The sequence below is a fragment of the Tauraco erythrolophus genome, chromosome 4 (assembly GCF_009769465.1).
Source record: "Tauraco erythrolophus isolate bTauEry1 chromosome 4, bTauEry1.pri, whole genome shotgun sequence".
Taxonomy (NCBI): Eukaryota; Metazoa; Chordata; class Aves; order Musophagiformes; family Musophagidae; genus Tauraco; species Tauraco erythrolophus.
Genome location: NC_141468.1, coordinates 36,480,796 through 36,498,650, shown reverse-complemented (window position 1 = coordinate 36,498,650; position 17,855 = coordinate 36,480,796). Strand labels below are relative to the sequence as shown.

Here is a 17,855-nt window from a genome sequence, read left to right as displayed (position 1 = left end):
TCCTAATTATCAAAGGAATGATCAGAGATGCTCATCTCTGTCAGATCCCAATGAAAGGGACAAATCTTCAAAACATTTAAATCTATGACAATAGCTATCTTATAACAAATTATTTAAAACACCAAGCGTTTCCTCTAAGTTTATGTTTTGAAGCAGTGACAGGAAAGCCCTGATGTGCTCTTTTCATTTCTAACAGCCAGAGCTTCTGCATCACCATCCCTTAGAAGTTCAAAAGCTGCATTTCAAGAAATTATTTTCTTCTGGTTTGGAAATTTTGCCAAATGCTGGGCATCCACTCTGCATTTGCTGGCCCCCATGCTCCTTACTTTTTAAAGGAAGACAGAAGGACCAAGTGCTGGCATATAAAGGGACTTTATCCTTGCTCAGAATTTTCCCAGTCTGCAATGGTTTCCCCTCTTAATGCTATTACAAAGAACAAACACAAATCCAACAATTCACACTGGTTTATCTAATTTGAGGAAAGCTCTAATAAGTTCCATTGTGTTTTGTTTGCAGAACAGAGTGTTCCGGCAGTCCCCGCGTGGTAGAGAGGACCCGCAAGCAGACGGCGCGGTGCTGTTTACCCTGAAGAAGTGAGTGTGTGTGCTGGAAAGCGCTGACCGCTCTAATGGATCGCATGGAGCTGCAAAAAGTCAACATCGAACTTGACAATCAGAGCAACAGCGGGGAAAGCCTTGAAGACAACTACACGGAGCTGGTTGATTCGGAGAGGACTGCCATTCGGAGGTAAGCATTTAAATGGGGAGGCTGTTTTGTTAAAGCAGTAACCCAAGCCTCGCTAACGGCAACTGGGCAATCTCCAACCACTCGGATCAAATAGCCCATGTGTAAATTCATACGCTCTCAGGGCAGTGCAACCTGAGCATGCTGAGAGGGGGAACGCTTTCCAGGGCAAGGTATGGAGGGCAGCAGCTCAGTGCTCCCACAGGGACAGCCCACTCTCAGGCATCTCCAGCAGGACCCACCATAGCACCAGCACCTGGGTGGCCTGAGAAAGATGACTCAAAAGCAGCCATCAGCCTCCAGCTCTCAGCTTGCTGAACCCCCCAGCACGTATCTCCAACACGGCAGTTGCAAGGCACGTTGTTCCTCAGATGTGAAGTACGTGCTCAGCTCCAGCACACTGCTGGCAGAAAGGAATTGTTACTTTCCAACATCTGCAATCAGATATAATTTGAAGATTACTGGGTTTAAAACTAAATTCCAAGGCAAAGGAAAGATCTATTAAACGTGCCATTGGACATGAGTATCTTACAGGAGAAAAGAGTTCTTCTTCTGAATTATTTTTAAATATTCATTGCAATGCCAAAGGAAAATTTCACTAATGACTAAAGGCACTGCTTGAACATAATGTGTGTCATAAGCCTTATCTAATACTTTCTTATTTTACTTTGTGTTCAGGCCATTTGCTAGTGATGATGCAGAAAGTCAGAAGTTCCTTACAAATGGATATCTGGGTGAAAAGAAATTGGAAGACTATAAAGAAGAATATGTAAGTTTCATTCATTTTTAAGGGTAATTACAAAGTAAATCTTATTGACCTGAATCTTTTTTCAAAAATTTCAGTAAACAAAGCTACTCTGAAGCTGGATCAGCATAATCTTGGCTTTGGAGGAGTAAACACATTTTCTAACAGTTAGTGCAGCAATCTCTGTCGTCTTGCAAGTAAAATTGGATCTTTCTTTCACAAGTAATCAGAGAAATTCCTCAGATCATATTTGGACTTCAGTAGCACCCATATCATCTCACCCAAGATGTTCAGCCAGGGATGGATCTGCATCTCTATTTCTGCCAGGAGATTTGGTTCAGAGGAACTTTGTCACTCCTGTATCAAGGTTGAGCTGGGCTTTGATGTATGAGTGCTTGTATTGTTTGTTTCCAGCATCAGTGTAAATGAATCCACATCCAGCTGCATTGCTTTAAAGGAACGACATTCATGTTTGGCTTTATAATGCTGAACATTACACATTCAGTACACCTCCAACAACGTCTTTAGACAACTCCATGTCCAAGTGGAAGCACAGTATCAGGCCCTGGAGGGTGTGTGTGGGTACCTCTGTGCTCAAGATTTAACTTTCTTCAAAGTTTTTGTGAACTTGGTGCAAAGAAAGGTATAATTTTATTGGTCATGTTACAGGTTTTATTAGGATTGATCAAATAAAACCAAACAATATTATTTGTGCTTGCAAGGTAAAATTAAAAGTCATATTCCCCCATTTTCCTTTCAATTTTGTGGCAGATGTGACTCCTTCACACATCACCCCTCCTAGCTTTTTGTCCCCTTCCACTCTCTTGCTTCCAGCCTGATCTGCACAGTGCTCCTTTCTTCTTCTTCTTTTCTCCTCCAGACACACTTTTAGTTCCCCAAAAGAAAGAAGCGCATCCTATTTGGAGAAAAATTCAATAATCAGTTGGATTAATTTTAAAAAATCAACTGAAATTTTTAAATCAATAATTAGGAAATCCGTTAGATAGCAGCATGTATTTCTATCAAGGCTGGCCAATGCAGCCAGTTGTGGCTATGTCAGCTCTGTGGCCTATCGGGGCTGTAGCCCTCCTCCCCACCGAGGCAAGGGGAGAGTGGGAAGAGGCAAACGCCTACCAGCACAGCTGGCTTTGGGGGTAAAAGAGACTCCTTATGGTAGCAGGCACATGTGGGCTCAGCAACCTCGACAAGGCTGCACCTCTAAGGATCAAGGGAACAATACAGAGAAAAACAGCAATGAGGACAATTAGTCTGTTGTGCTCAGTAAAATGCAAATTAACTGCCATTTTCCATTCCTGCTCCCAACAGCACCGGGGCAGAGCTTCCTTTGGAATGTCCTCATTCAACCTCAGCAACGCCATTATGGGCAGCGGCATCTTAGGGCTCTCCTATGCCATGGCCAACACGGGAATTATCCTTTTCATGTAAGTACATAGAAAGAAAAGTAAATAGAATATAAGCAGTGAGCTGGAGCTAAAATTTTTGTGGTTAGAGAGGTACGTTAAGCTTGTTTTGTTAGCTGAAAAGTTTTATAAGATCATCTGTAATGAAAACATTTTAGCTGCACCACAAAGAACCGTTCACTGCTGACAAACCTTTTTTTCTTTTTTTTTTTTTTATTTTAGCCCTGTTTTTTATCAGGAACACAACTGTGAATTGATACTGTGCAGTCAAAAACCAGAGGGGAAGAACACTATACTGGTCCTAAAATAACAACAGCAATCTTGCTAGTTCTGTATGGGAATTCAACAAGGGAAATAAATCACCCATAAAGTACATATTTACATCATCCCAACAATCTAATCACTATGTAGAAATAGAAGAAAAATACTCGATATAAATCTGAAATAGCAGCATGCTTTGAATGCAAAGGCATTCACAGATTTATTCAGATTTCATGTTGGTCCCTCAGGTCTATTTGTACTCAATGACCACAGACGACAGCAATGCTGACATACAGTATCTGTACAAAATGTTTTGACAGACAGTAACAGATAGCCATGTGAAGTTTTTTAATCTATGGCTAACCTTGTAAAAGGAGAGAGACAGTACCAAAAAAAAAAAAAAAAGGTGGTTTTCTCTTTTGAATAACTGGCTTTAATCTTAACTGAAGCCTTAATTTTAATCCCCCATGAGGCTGGAGTAAAGCATGACAGTACTGTATGAGAAAAGGCCGTTGTTTTACTTTACTGAAATCTAACAAGCTTTTAAATGCAGTTGCATGGCTATCTTGATACGGCTTCTTTCTTCTGGAAATTGTGCAATTATGATAGCAACAGCATTTGAAATGCTACATGTAGCTTCCAGTTGCTAAGAAACATCTCCTGTTTTGCCAGTAGAATTTTTAACTGAAAATTAATTGTAGATGCAAATGCTGTCCTGGATAAGTTCTTCCCAGCACCTGTGCTCTAATGGTTTGGATATAGTATTTGCAGACACAAAAATGGATGCTGATTCTAAAATTGATTCTAAAAAAGTCTGAAAAATGTAGGAATATTTTTTCTTCAACTTTCTCTGAGCACTTGTACTAGCTATTATCGCTATAAATTATTACTGGAAAGAAAACTGTGGTACATCAAGCTTCACTAGGAAAAAAACCAAAACAAAACACTACCCTTGTAATATCTTTATTTTTAAGGCTCTGTTCCTTCAAACAGGTCGCTAAAAAATTCTGATATGAGCCCAATGACATTAGCTCTGCTGGCAGTGCTAAAGCAAGGAGTATTACTAAAGCCACCCTGTGGAGTCTTAAACAGCAAAAACAAAGGACGTTTCCACCCTGCAGCTCATTTTCTTTTCTGTCCTACATCTGTACTGTCTGCATGAAAACATTCGCCCTTCTAGTAAAGAAAACAGACTTATTTAAAAGTACTAAACTTTGTGGGGATATTGTTATGCCCATGGCATGCATCTTCTTGCCAAATGTTCCTCTATTTTCACAGATAGTGACATTGGCATTAGAAGGACAGAAAAGTCCCATCTGATAAATGGAAACTACTGGACAATAATTCTAATTTAGTCAATACTTGTAGTATTGTCTAAATTTTTGTAATTTACTGTTCTTGTGTTGCCCAAGTGTTCTCATGCTGGAAGATGAAAGCGTGAAGGCAGAAAAAGGGCTCCTAAAACTCAGAAGCTCTCCAGAAGTTCCCATTGCATCCTCCTCTCCTGTGGGGGAGGTTTGCAATGGCATGGAGCATGTACTACAGCGTCTCCTCTGCTGCCTGGTATGATCTAGCAATTGCAACCAAGATGGCTTTTGTTTACCACTCCTCATGTGTATGAGGAGTTTGCCACTCCTCATGTGTATGAGGAGGTCTCCACATGGAGACCCGGTCTCTGAATAACAGCTGCATGGATGCCCCTGATCAAGAAGGATGCCATCTTGGCAGGATACGCTGTAACCTCAGACATGATCCCCCCTTAACATGTTGCATGAATCCACAGCTGAGAGATGACCTTGCTTACATGAAGTCTGTAGTGTTGTCTGTCTCTCTTGGAGAAATAAACTCGAGAAAAAGGTGATGGTCTGGTAGCCACCACCTGGCCCCAGGGCCGGTTACAGTCTAACTCATTTCTGAACTTGACTGTCAGCATCTCCCATATCTATACCAAATCGGGTGTTCAGTGGACTGAAAGGTGTGGGCACAACCTCGTGTTCATCCATGGAGTAAGGCACATTGGTATTTCCTAGCTCTGTCATGTATCATCACATCGCTTTCTGTACCAACACTTGCGCAGGCTGATGACAAGACAGCTATAGTAATAAGGCAAGCTGCCCATGGTGTTGTGACCTGAAAATGTCATACCAGGCTGCATTCTTCACCAGCGTTCACAAGAGGCAGATAACTGAAACCACGTAGGATGGAAATATTGTGTGGAAGGAACATGACAGTAATCAGAGTAATCAGAATTAATTAATTTGGGTACCAATACCTTTGAGCAGACTAAGCTACAAGAGTATGATGCAAGTACTCCAAGAGCAGGTTTTCTGATGTCATGCTGTGCTTCGGCGTTATGCAAGATTGCTAATGGACTTTACAAAGTGGATATTTCAAGCTAAACACTTCGACTTCACAATGACATGGCAGAAGTCAAAAGTAGTGACTAGCCAGGAGCTGGCAGTGGAGTTGTCACAATCATGGTTTGGAGGGTTTTTTTGACAGCTCCGGATAATGAGAGAGATTAAAATAAGAGGCCAGTGAGCAGGTAAGAGACCAAAGACCTTAATCTTGCCTAGAAATCTGTTTACTTTTAGTAGGGTCTTGTTAAAATATAAGATTCTGTCTTTGTGGAATAACACAAAATTGGTACCTACCTGGACTTAAACGAGCCTTGAGGGGCTTCTGGAGTGTACAAGGTACAACTGCACTCACAAGTAAGCTGCAGTTGTCACATCCTGCATTTAGCACTGGGAGGAGTCTGAAGCACAAACTTGCTGAAAACTATTTACACATTCAACTTCATAAGAATGAGCAAGCATACATTCAAAGTAACTGAGTGTCTCTGATGTCCTGCTTGGATTTTCTGATTTCTGCTTTGCCTTGCAGAGTTCTGCTGCTCAGCGTAGCAATAATGTCACTCTACTCGGTCCACCTCTTACTGAAGATATCAAAAGAAGGAGGTATGAGGATCAGGCTGTGACTGACTAAGAGTCTCTACTGCATGCATGTGTTTTACCTTGCAATGCAATTCATCGAGCAAGTCCACTGCAGTGGCCCATGTTTCTTTTTTGGTTTGTGCTTTTTCAGGATCACTAATATATGAAAAACTGGGAGAAAAGGCATTTGGCTGGCCTGGGAAGTGTGGTGTCTTCATTTCTGTTACAATGCAGAACATTGGAGGTAAGGGGCAAAAGTTTTTAGAAAAATGTTTGCTAACTTTTTATGCTTTTCTACCGAACATAAGTGCTTTTTCTCCTCTGTTGGGCTAAAGGGCACAAGAGATGAGCCAAGTGCAGTATACACTATATTGTAATAAGGAAGGACAGGAGGAATTCTTCTTGCCTCGTTTCAGCTATGAGACACTTCAGTGTTTGGTGAAAGCTGGTTGCCTGGGATCTCTCCATGACCAGTAGAGACTTCAGTGAAGGCTAAAACGCCTTGACAGACTGCCGAAGGAGTTGGCCATTTCTCCTCACTGACTACGGCTCAGACTAGACATCATCTGCTTCAACTTAGAACAGATTAATCTTACCTACGAGGACAAGTACATGGTTCTGACTTCTCCGTAAATGAAAGGAGTTCATTTTCCAGCTGAATTCTGGAGAATTCTGGAGAATGTCAGCCTTTCTCTGCTTGAATTCATTCTCTTCTTGAAATGACAGTTGGATTGGGATCTGTCTAAGATTTTGAATGTTTAAGAGTGACTGTTGAAAGTATTCAGCCACAAAGATACTTCCTGTGAAATATCTACCAAATAACCTCTCTCTTCTCAGAACAGGAGACTGCTTACTTACTGACGTAAGCAGTAGGGGTAACAATTCATCTTCAGGCAACAAAGCGTATTTCCTTTTACTACTGCGGGAGAAGCCTTTTAGGAGACTGGAGAACACCATATCTGAAAACTCAGGGGAGTTTGTAATTTTTTACAGATTTCTTAAGGAGTGGCAGTTGAAATATAGATTAAATGTATCATTCATCAATTAAACATATGAAGATTTTTTTGTGATCTCTCTCTTGGAACTTGGTGTGTTTTGCAAATCTCTGTTGACAACTTTGCTAGCCAGAGAGAGGTGGTTCACATCTCTCTACTGCAAGACACTCTTTTATTTTGTTCTTAAAACATCCTATTCCATGGTATTCTTTTGCTTCCTCAAGTGCAGATGTCAAATGTGGTTGAATTCAGGAAGGAAGTATGCTTCCTTGTTAGAGAGGAACACCTGTTCCTCTAGTCCAGTGATTTTCAGCCTCTTCTCTAGATCGATTCCTAAGTTTCCAGAGACCTCCCCGTGACCAATGTAAAATAACTGAAGAAAAGCATGCCTTCTGGCAGTGTATGTAAATGTAATGTATAGAAGTCCACCCTTCCATCAAGAATTTTGACAAATAAGGTTGGGGTTTTTTTGTGTATGGAGTAGGGTATTGGAAGAAAGAAGCTGAAAATAGAAAGGATAAGGTAGACGAAGACATTTAGAGGCAGCGATAACTAAAGTTACTGCAGAGTGTAGATGGACAGTGTTCATTGGAAACCCAACATTTACAACAGAAAAGCAAAAGGAAAAGTTAAGAATGTAAATTTCATCAGAACAGTGATTTGAGTATGTTGTTAATTCAGTAGTAACTCCATTGTACTCTAATACTGAATACTAGGTGTCATTCAAGACGTGCTTATAAAAATATCAAGGAAATACACCTTCTATTTAGTCACACTGTTAATTGAACAAAATTCGTTTCTCTATTTTAGCGAAACCTGGTTTCCCAAAACAATGTGTTTTTCATGCAGCATTAATGTTTTTTAAACAAATTAGTTTTGTTGGAACTACACTGTTTTTTTCTGAAGGTGTTTGTTGTTTGTTTCAGCAATGTCAAGCTACCTCTTTATTATTAAATATGAACTTCCAGAAGTGATCAGAGCATTTATGAAACTCGAGGAGAGCTCTGAGTAAGTACCTTTGCCTAACCTGAACCTGAGATGAAAATTTTTCACTTTGATGTCAACAACAATGATTGTTATTTTTTATTCCTCCTCTTTAGAGAATGGTACATAAACGGGAACTACCTCGTCATATTTGTAACAGTTGGGATTATTCTTCCCCTTTCCCTCCTAAAAAGTTTAGGTAAGATTAATGCCCCACTTAACCTCATTTCTTATTTCTATTAGGATTGTGAATATATTAATATAATTGTTCAGTAGTGCTAATAAAAATTACATTATATTAAACTATATAAATTAAATAATATTAATATAAATTAATAAATGAATTAAATTATATTAACATAAAATTATAGTAGCTGAACTGTATTTTTTTCTTGCTGCACAGGTTATCTTGGTTATACGAGTGGTTTTTCGCTGACCTGTATGGTTTTCTTTGTCAGTGTGGTAGGTGACTGTTTGGGTATTGTCTCTAAGCAAATACAAAGCCCGTAAACTGTGCAACGCTGTTATATTTCTTACCATGACAATTTAATGTGTATGTTAGAATAGCTCCTGCAGGTGAATCATCAAATCAACAAGCCTACTGTTGAACAAAGCCAGAAAAAAAAGATTAGCCTAAAAAACAGCACTTGATAATACAAAATAAAACGGAACGAGACAGACAGAGTAACAACAAATACTTGCAGGAGAAGAAGAAGTGGTAGCACTTGGTTTCTTCCTCCCTCGCTTTCCCCTCTCTCTTCTCTGTGCCTGTTTATATTTCTGCTGACATATCACAGGTGTAAGCGTAATCTGCTATGGTGGTACTCTTCTGACGACATTGTCTACTCTTTTGCAGGTAATCTTCAAGAAATCACAAATACCCTGTCCTCTCCCCATCATGGACCATGGAGTTGAAAACTGGACCGTCACCAACAACACAGTGCCAATGCATTTGGTCATGTTGCCAAATGATTCTTTCAGTTCTGGCGTGAATTTCATGATGGACAACACAGTTGGGCACTTGTCAGGCCTTGAAGAGCCAAGAGATACCTCCCCAAAAAGTGGTGTAGAATATGAAGCACACAGCGACAGTAGTGAAATGTGTCAGCCAAAATACTTTGTGTTCAACTCACGGGTAAGGGAGATTCTGTAGAATTTGTCTTTAGCTATTCATACCACAGCTAAACTGCTGCCTGCCAAAAGTCAGAGGTACAGTAGTGACCATTCTTACTAATGGGAGCTTTATTTTACAGACTGCCTATGCAATACCCATCCTGGCATTTGCATTCGTATGCCACCCTGAGGTGCTACCAATATACAGTGAACTGAAAGAGTAAGGTTCTTAAATTTTGTCCCATACTTCCAGTTAACCATAGTTAGAGATCACTTTCTACATGTTCTGCCTTGATCACTGGTGTGTAGACACCCACATGCTAATGATTTATTGCTTTCCATAGTAAGCAGATATTGGCTTTGCTTCGACCTAATAGTCAGATGCTGGTGACAGAGAACCACTGTTCAGATAGTTCCATTGATCAATATTTACTTAGGAAAGGAGGAATCTGGGCAGTCCTTCAAATGATGTGAAATATACTGAGGAACTTGGTTGCACTGAAACAGATAATTCTGGTTTCTAATAATATCTTAATGAGTTCTGTGTCTGGGCCAGCTGCTGTTTACTCTTAAGGTTTATTGGAATGTCATTGGTTTGGCTGTCTTACATAGGTACTTCACCCAGCCTATTTTGCTGATCAAATACCAAAAATCAAATACACTTGCTTAAACCAGCAGAGTTGACAGTTGGGAAGAGCTAAGAAAATGCATTTGTTCAACAGCAAGAATTACACTACAGGAGGTTGTGCTGCAAAACTCAAGGAGGCCAAGATCCCATTACCTCCTATTTCAGCAGGTTTATCCTCAGAAGAAATAAAAATTCTCAGATGACTTGGGAACATGCTTCCAGGTCCTATAATCTGAAAATTTTCTTACACCAAATCTTTAACCAAAGGATTCTTAAAGAAAGGGTTTGACCTGCAGGAGGTTCTTGAACCTGTAGAACAGTCCTATATAGATATAAGGGTATGTTCATATAGAGCTGACTGAAAGCTCTTGTCTATTATTACTACGAGCCCTGTAATTTTAGCCACTCTATTTTTTCTTTAAAATACACCATTTGAGATAGATAGTACATAAATAATGATACACAAAATAATGTGGCACATTTATACATTGCCACTAAGTAAGCAGTAGAAACGGAGTTTAAACACACTTTTATAAGTCTGTACTATTCTGCACAGAGCTGCAAAGCTTCAAGTAAAGAGCTCTCTATAACCAATATAGTTGCTATGAACTTACTAGCCAGTGAGAGGATGTCAGTAGAGCTATGACTCTTCAGAGTATTTCTTGTACAGAGGCTTTATAAGAATAGCACTGTTACTCTCTTTCTCTCCTACTTCAGTCCCTCCCGAAAGCGGATGCAGAATGTCTCAAATATCTCCATTGCTGGCATGCTTATCATGTATCTTCTGGCTGCCCTCTTTGGATACCTTACCTTCTACGGTAGGTCAAAGCCCTGTTCTCTGCAGAATTTTCACTCTTATTTTAAAGCAGGCACAAGGCTCAAGTGTTCATGTATTTTCTGTGGGCCTGCATACAGGTGCAAGCACTATTTGAACATAATACGAAGTGTGCAACCTCCTGAATAAGTGGTGGGACTTATCCAGCTATCAAGCCACAAGTTCCTCGCTCGTAGGAGACTCAGAGGCACCTACTAAAGGGACCAGTTGTGTATCTCTTGGTCTTGTGAACTCAGACAACAAGCTGCTGTAAACTTGGCTCTTGGCAAAGGCCAAGAGCGACTGTACTAAAAATACTCTAGCGCTCAACAGTTTTACATGACACTATTAAGTGCTACCCACCTTGGCTCTGACGCCACCCGCTCAGCTTCACCTATGCTGAAAAACAGGTGCAAGTCATTCTAGTGTAAAAAAAATATGGATGAGCTTGACTAACCCACAGGTAAACAGAGTAGCCCCTGTACTAACACACTGTTTTATGCAAACACCACCTCTTTTTACCTTGTTAGTTCCTCCATTATAGCAGAGAAGTGAATGACACAGGACAATCTGCTCTCTATCACTGGGGTAAGAGGGCTCTGTCTGATAGCTGGGACACCTGGGTGGAGGTCGAGGAATCTGTTCCCATTTCAGCGAGTTGATTCCTATTTTGTATCAGAGGAATTATTTTTACTTCAGGTTCCATATCCAGTTAATGACTTTGAGAAAGTCATTTGAGATTCTGGAGTACAAAGCATCGCCTCAGAGCTGTATTACCCTCATCGTCTCTGAATGATGGGCTTGTATCGGTCATGCTGGGAAAATTCCTCTTTCATGCCTAACCCATAGCATGTATCTGATGACAGCAGCTGGGCCAGGGCTAATCTTATCTGGCTGCGGTACAAAGATCCCTTTGCATGGACAGATATTGCTTAAGGGGTTTAACTCCCTTCTGTCTCTTTTTTGTAGGAGAAGTTGAAGATGAGCTCCTCCATACGTACACCAAAGTGTACACCTTCGACAGCCTCTTGCTGTCAGTTCGCCTGGCAGTGCTGGTGGCTGTAACCCTGACCGTGCCCCTTGTCCTTTTCCCTGTAAGTAACACACTGGGAGTAACTGTAAGTTACTCTGTCTTACTTTTCCCTGTAAGTAACTGACGGCTGGAGCTAAAGTTGGGGCTAGCCCGTATACGCTGGCTGTATGTACTTAGCACAGACTGATTTTAACACTGAAGAGCAGTCAGCTGGTGTTTTTATTTGAGAAGGTCTGTTTTCTCATATGCAGTTTGCCCAGAGCAAGGACCTTAGCTAGTTAGGGTTGCAAACTGTGAAGGACTGAAATAAATTCATCTTTATAAATAAATCAGGAATAAATCAGGAACAACTGCCCTGTCTCTCTCTGGCTTTATCTGTACTATATTTAACAGAGCAGCAGTGTAAGTGTTGAAGACTTGGGGATGTACTGAAACCACTCACGAGATTTCCTAAAACAGGCATAGGCACCTACGGCAGCATCCAAACTCAAGATAGACACGTGCAGCTCAGGCCACGCGCTGTGCAGGACTCCAGACCTGCCTGCCAAGGTAGAGAGGTGGAGGTCCTGCGCACGTCTGACATACTTAAGCTAAGTGCCAGAAAAACAGAGGCGGTCAAGACTCAGCCACATAGATGTCTGAGCAAAGCCTGGAGCTTCTAGGTGTCATTCACAGGGTAAAATGCAATGTCTGCAGGGACAGAAAGGCACAGTGAAACAAAACGCTCTGCAGGACTGACCCTCCTCAGGGATCAGTCCCCACATGAAGAGCGGACCTCCAGGCTCCTGAACATACAGAACTGTCCCTCGTGCTTTCCCTGAGCTGCTGCACAGCAGGGGATAAAATAGCTGACCCTTGTCAGTAATTTTTGGGAGGCTGGTGTGCCATTTGTATTGCACATACAAGCCCAGCGTCCTGCTGCTGACGGGCTCCCAACAATCTGCGTCACACCGTGGTGTTCCCGTCTGATGAGAGCAGTAATCCTGGGGTCCTGTTGTCCTGTTGTCCTGGATGCAAACACAAGCTCTGTGTAGGTACTGTTTCCAGGCTTGCTGACAAATACCTATGAGCAGGGATTACCATTCAAGGTTGTCTACGGAAAAAAAAAAGTTCTGGTATAAAGCACCCTCCATCTAGCTTAGAGCACTCCGGTGCTCTGCCTTAAATGTCATGCTTAAACCAGTGGCTAAATGCTTAAATTAGTCTTAACTAACTGATTGCTCCTCATGGGAAAACAAGCTAAGGGCATTGCAAAAGCCTCTCTGTCAGATGTGCACTTTTAGCTTTCCGTATAACCATTTTTATACCTGAATAGTGTGCAAGGGCTTAGCAGTTACATACCACAGCACTAATTGCTCTATTAAAAGAACTGCTGAGAAAGTATCATTTGCTTGTATCAAACAATTTTATATGGCCTATCAGGACAGCCAGCTCAGCAGATATAATTACTTCAAATAAGCATCACAGTTGTATCAACTACTTTTGATACAGTTTATTCTTTTTTAAAAAAAAAAAGGTTTTTTCAGTTTATTCTTTTTTTTAAAAAGTAAAAATCATTACATTGCTGAAAAAAAATAATTCAATATAGGTCTATGTACCACTAGTCATTGTAAAACTTTAGTCCAATAGCTTCATTTCAAGGACTATGTCACAGCAGGAATAATGTACAAGATGCTGACAATAAGTGAACAGGAATTCAGGCAGCAGTTCTTTGGTGGAATAAAGCTGTTTTACACCAACTCAGGGACCAGACAAAATTTTTACAATCTGCCTCCCTCTTCCTAGTATTCGCTTACATCAACCTCAAAAATATGAAATGCAAAATTCACGCTGTGTTTTCAAATCATGGGCTCCAAGATAGACAAAACCCTATATATTTATTGAATTGCCAAACTCATCCAGAAACAACTGCCTGTTATTTTAAAACAACCAAACAGAAGGAGGTTTTGAGCTTTTTCAGTGTAAAAACATTTTTGTTCAACTTCTACATTTCAAATCTTTTAAGCTAATCACAGTGCTTCAGAGTAACACTATCTCCTGCCACCAAAGGAATTTGCTGCTGACCTTTTTCCTACTTACCATCTTTGCTGATGAAAAAGCAAAAAAACTCTCTCTGTGTTATGTGAGAAAGTCTGCAGAGCAAAAAGGATCCTCTGCAATAGCTTTTAGGATCGTAATTTCCAAGTGGCATTGAAAAATATACTTTTATTTTGAGAGAGTTATATATGTATATAAATCTATTTAATGAAAGTAAAACAACAGCTTGCTTTTTCTCTCACAAAAGTAAATGACACAGCTCCTGTGGGATTTTCAGAGGGATCAGGTTCAGGAATACAGCAACTCATATTTCACCCGTGCACTTTTTGCCTGCTGATTAGTATTTGTAATGGGGGTTTCTTTGGGGTTGTTTTGTGGGTTTTTTTGCTGATATTAGCATTTTTCAGTTGAACAGATTTCATGTCCCTGATTTTACACCCTATTTACTTGACTTTCTTCTACACTGCAAATATTTGAATTTCTGCATTAAACTGTGAACCCAGTTCTCAAAAACCTATATCAGAGTGAGATTACAATAAGGGAATCAAAAACTGAAAACACATTTCTTCAGTCAGAACTTCTCACAGCAAAATTAACTGGCATAAGTGACTTTAAAAAGTCAAAATTAAAGATAGATTAATTGCTGTTTTACTTTCCCTGCCGGTTTTCATCTTACAGATCCGTTCATCTGTCAGTGCATTGCTGTTTCCCAAAAGGCCATTCAGCTGGATAAGACATTTCCTGATTGCAGCAGTAATTCTTGCTTTTAATAACCTGCTTGTAATTTTTGTTCCGACTATTAAAGACATCTTTGGATTTATTGGTAGGTTTCATCAATACTTTTTTGTTTACTCTGTTAATCCTTGCCGTAACATATTTATATTCATGGACCGAATGACAGTTTCAGTTCAGGTCTTATAGTAGGATAATATAAACACAGATTAAAGTTAAAAGGGAAATAAAAATTCCAAAATAGCTGACAGACAAATGTAAATATTACCCAACTTTGTTGCTACCTTGCATGAGTCACAAGGAATTAAATAAACCCAGTATGAAAACTGGTAAGGAATTCCCGTTTTGACAAAAAGAGCATTTAGTGCATGTGGAGGAGAGGGAAATCATCTTTGGTTTTCAAGCATCTATAGCCTGAACAAAATGCATTGACTTCCAAATTGTGATGCTGGAAAAAGGAGAAAAGTGACACATCTCTTTCAACATTCACAGTTCTCTTGCTACCTCTTTCTTTTGGTCAGATTTGGCTTCTGATCAAAGAAGTCCATGAAGAGTCTCCATGCTCTGAGCAGCTTGAGGACTCAGGGATGCAGATGCCCTTAAGAAAGATACCTCCGTAGGGTTTCTGCCTTTTTTTAATTTTATATTCCACATAGGCGGTCAGTTTGCTCCTCCTTGCCTTTTACACCTGGGCCACCATGCTGGTGGAATAGGCACTTCCAGGGCACAGTTCATCCACCCTCTTTCAACATCTGTTTTCTGGGATCATCACACCCAGGGAGTGCCTGTTTGTCCTTGCTTGACCAGCTCACATGCAGACATCCATATTGCAGGCAGTCACACCAGTTTGAACAAATCCTCTCAGTAATGAGTGCCCCTTGGGACTATGAGCACTCAAACAAGTGTCTGGACATAAAATCATAGAATCATAGACTGGTTTGGGTTGGAAGGGACCTTAAAGATCATCTACACCTTCCACTAGACCAGGTTGCCCAAGCCTCATCCAACCTGGCCTTGAACACTTCCAGGGATGGGGCATCCACAACTCCTCTGGGCAACCTGTTCCAGTGTTTCACCACCCTCATTGCAAAAAATTTCTTCCTTAGATCTAATCTAAATCTACCCTCTTTCAGTTTAAAGCCATTATCCCTTGTCTTATCACTACACACCCTTGTAAAAAGCCCCTCTCCAGCTCTGCACGAGTGCTGTCTACAGAATGCTGTGCAGCTGGACTTGGAAGAACAGCTGCCTCCACACATGCTGTTCCTTGCACCACACAGCTTATGTGTCAGATAGCACAGTGCTCAGCTCTGCTTTCTCTTCCAGGTGCCTCTTCTGCTACCTTGCTGATTTTCATCCTCCCTGCTGCCTTCTACCTGCGGCTTGTTGAGAAGGAGCCTCTGAGGTCTCCCCAGAAGATCGGGGTAAGGGAGCTGGCAGCAATTGCAAAAGGAAGGGTGAGAGGGCGTGTGGTTTCCACTGGTCACAAATACTGGGCCCTTTGACTTGCAACACCCAGCAGTTGCTCATAAATCATAGAATTACAGAATGGTTTGGGTTCGAAGGGACCTTAAAGATCATCTAGTTCCAATCCCCCTGCCACAGACAGGGACACCCTCCACTAGAACAGGTTGCTCAAAGCCTCATCCAGCCTGGCCTTGAACACATCCAGGGATCTGGCATTCACAGCTCCTCTGAGCAACCTGTTACAGTGCTTAACCACGTTCATTGTAAAAAAAAATAAATGGTAGTGTCTCACTCAAAATACACATCAGGCAGTGATTCACCTTAGCATGGAGAGCCAGGCTTCACAAGCCAAAGACGTTAGTGCCCTACTGCTGCTGATACACAACAGTAAGTGTCTAGGTTAAAGGGTGTCTTAAATCACCAGAAAAAGGCATTCGTTTAATCCAATCTAAGCTCTAGATCGGATTAAAGTGCAGCTCTAACACCTGCACTTGCATAAATAACGCCTAGACAGTGTATAAGGAGCTGTTGGTTCACGCTAGAAGGCCAGTTGGATTAAAAGGAAGATTTGAGGTCAAGGTTAAGAAAGAAGTTGTACTGCAGATATAATTAAGTAATAGTGAGTTCCCCGCTGAGATAGATCCATACACCTACAGGAGACATATATGAAGGTCTATCATTTACATCATGCTGTATATTTCATCTTGAACATCAACAGCTATCTGCTACGTTTAACAGTATCACCAAGGACTTCTCCTTTGAAAATTTAATCAGGAAAGTTATTGTTCAAATATATATGCAGGTTCATAATGTAAACAGAGGTACATATATTCATCTACATACATGTTCACAAAAAAACACAGAAGCGAAAATTCAACCAATACATACTGCAAGTATAAAAGAAAAGGTTTGTTATCACAACATCATTTCTGAGAACTATTTTTGGAGCTCTTATTATTTAGAGAGGCCGTGAATATTTGTTCATGTCTCTGTTCATTCTTCATGTTTCTGTGTGTTAAGCACATGTAGAATTTCGCACCCTGCACTGAGATCACATACAATATTCATCTTTGTGTTGCCAGGCTGAATATTGTTAAGTGTGGACAGATTACGGTAAACTAAAGCCCTGCTAAAGCAAAAGGGGAATTTAAGCATCTGAATCATTCAAATATATACAGAAATGCCTTCAGGGAAGAAAGATGGGCTTACTTGTTTGTCTAATAAGGATGAAAAGGATTAACGCTGAAGCTGTCCTTGATATCAGAGACAATGATCACTCATTGAAAATTGATCCATTTTTAAAGAAAAAAAAACTGTCCCTCTGTTATATTTTGTATTATTGTTCATAATAACAAACTGGATTTTTTCTCAGCTCTGATCTTGTAAAGCCTGGCTCTCTTAGACTGAAATTCACACAGGACTAACTTGGATTCACGTAGCCCTTGCTTGGGCTTTAGTCACAGAGGACGACCCAACCTCAGTCCCTGAACATTACACAAATGTGGTTCCAGTGGGACTGTCTGTGCACTACAGTCCGCTCAGTCACTTGCTTTATTAATAAAATTTCATTTTCCAATTGCAGGCTCTAATTTTTCTCATACTTGGCATAATCTTCATGATTGTGAGTATGACTCTTATTGTAATGGACTGGATTTACAATCCCCCAAGTTCCAGACATCACTAACCTATGGAGACAACCAAGTGCTTTTTATACCATAAATATTTGTATTGTGTGCTCCGAAGGACAGCTAAACGGGACTGTTATTCCTAGCTAGTAGCTGCAGTATTTCGAAGGCTGTTTCTGGTAAGGTCACGAGAACCCAATGGAGTCTACGTCATCCTTTTCACAAAGGATCGTTATTTATGCATCAGGAACCTGAGCTTAGCATTTCTGGTCAGGTGAAATGAAATGTGTGGTGTGGATGCTTTCTGTTTTCAAAACCAA

At 40.6% G+C, this 17,855-nt stretch overlaps 1 protein-coding gene across 1 annotated transcript; it reads left to right on the top strand.

Moving 5' to 3' along the window:
- The first annotated feature begins 609 nt into the window (after window positions 1–609).
- SLC38A4 (solute carrier family 38 member 4) lies at window positions 610–17,594 on the top strand. The gene is made up of 15 exons (XM_009991200.2): window positions 610–747; window positions 1,423–1,513; window positions 2,816–2,931; window positions 6,058–6,131; window positions 6,259–6,351; window positions 8,029–8,110; window positions 8,203–8,285; window positions 8,490–8,548; window positions 8,943–9,221; window positions 9,340–9,419; window positions 10,545–10,645; window positions 11,611–11,735; window positions 14,390–14,534; window positions 15,770–15,867; window positions 17,493–17,594. Exons 1-15 carry the CDS (start codon window positions 629–631, stop codon window positions 17,592–17,594), a joined length of 1,647 nt encoding a protein of 548 aa, XP_009989502.2. The 5' UTR covers window positions 610–628.
- Window positions 17,595–17,855: the final 261 nt, after the last annotated feature.

Excerpts from the sequence above, each read along its gene's own strand:
- SLC38A4 (XM_009991200.2), top strand. The coding sequence starts at position 629 with ATGGATCGCATGGAGCTGCAAAAAGTCAACATCGAACTTGACAATCAG. Across the intron at positions 8,549-8,942 it reads TGGTTTTCTTTGTCAGTGTG|GTAATCTTCAAGAAATCACA; the intron begins GTAGGTGACTGT and ends ACTCTTTTGCAG. Across the intron at positions 15,868-17,492 it reads GGTCTCCCCAGAAGATCGGG|GCTCTAATTTTTCTCATACT; the intron begins GTAAGGGAGCTG and ends TTCCAATTGCAG.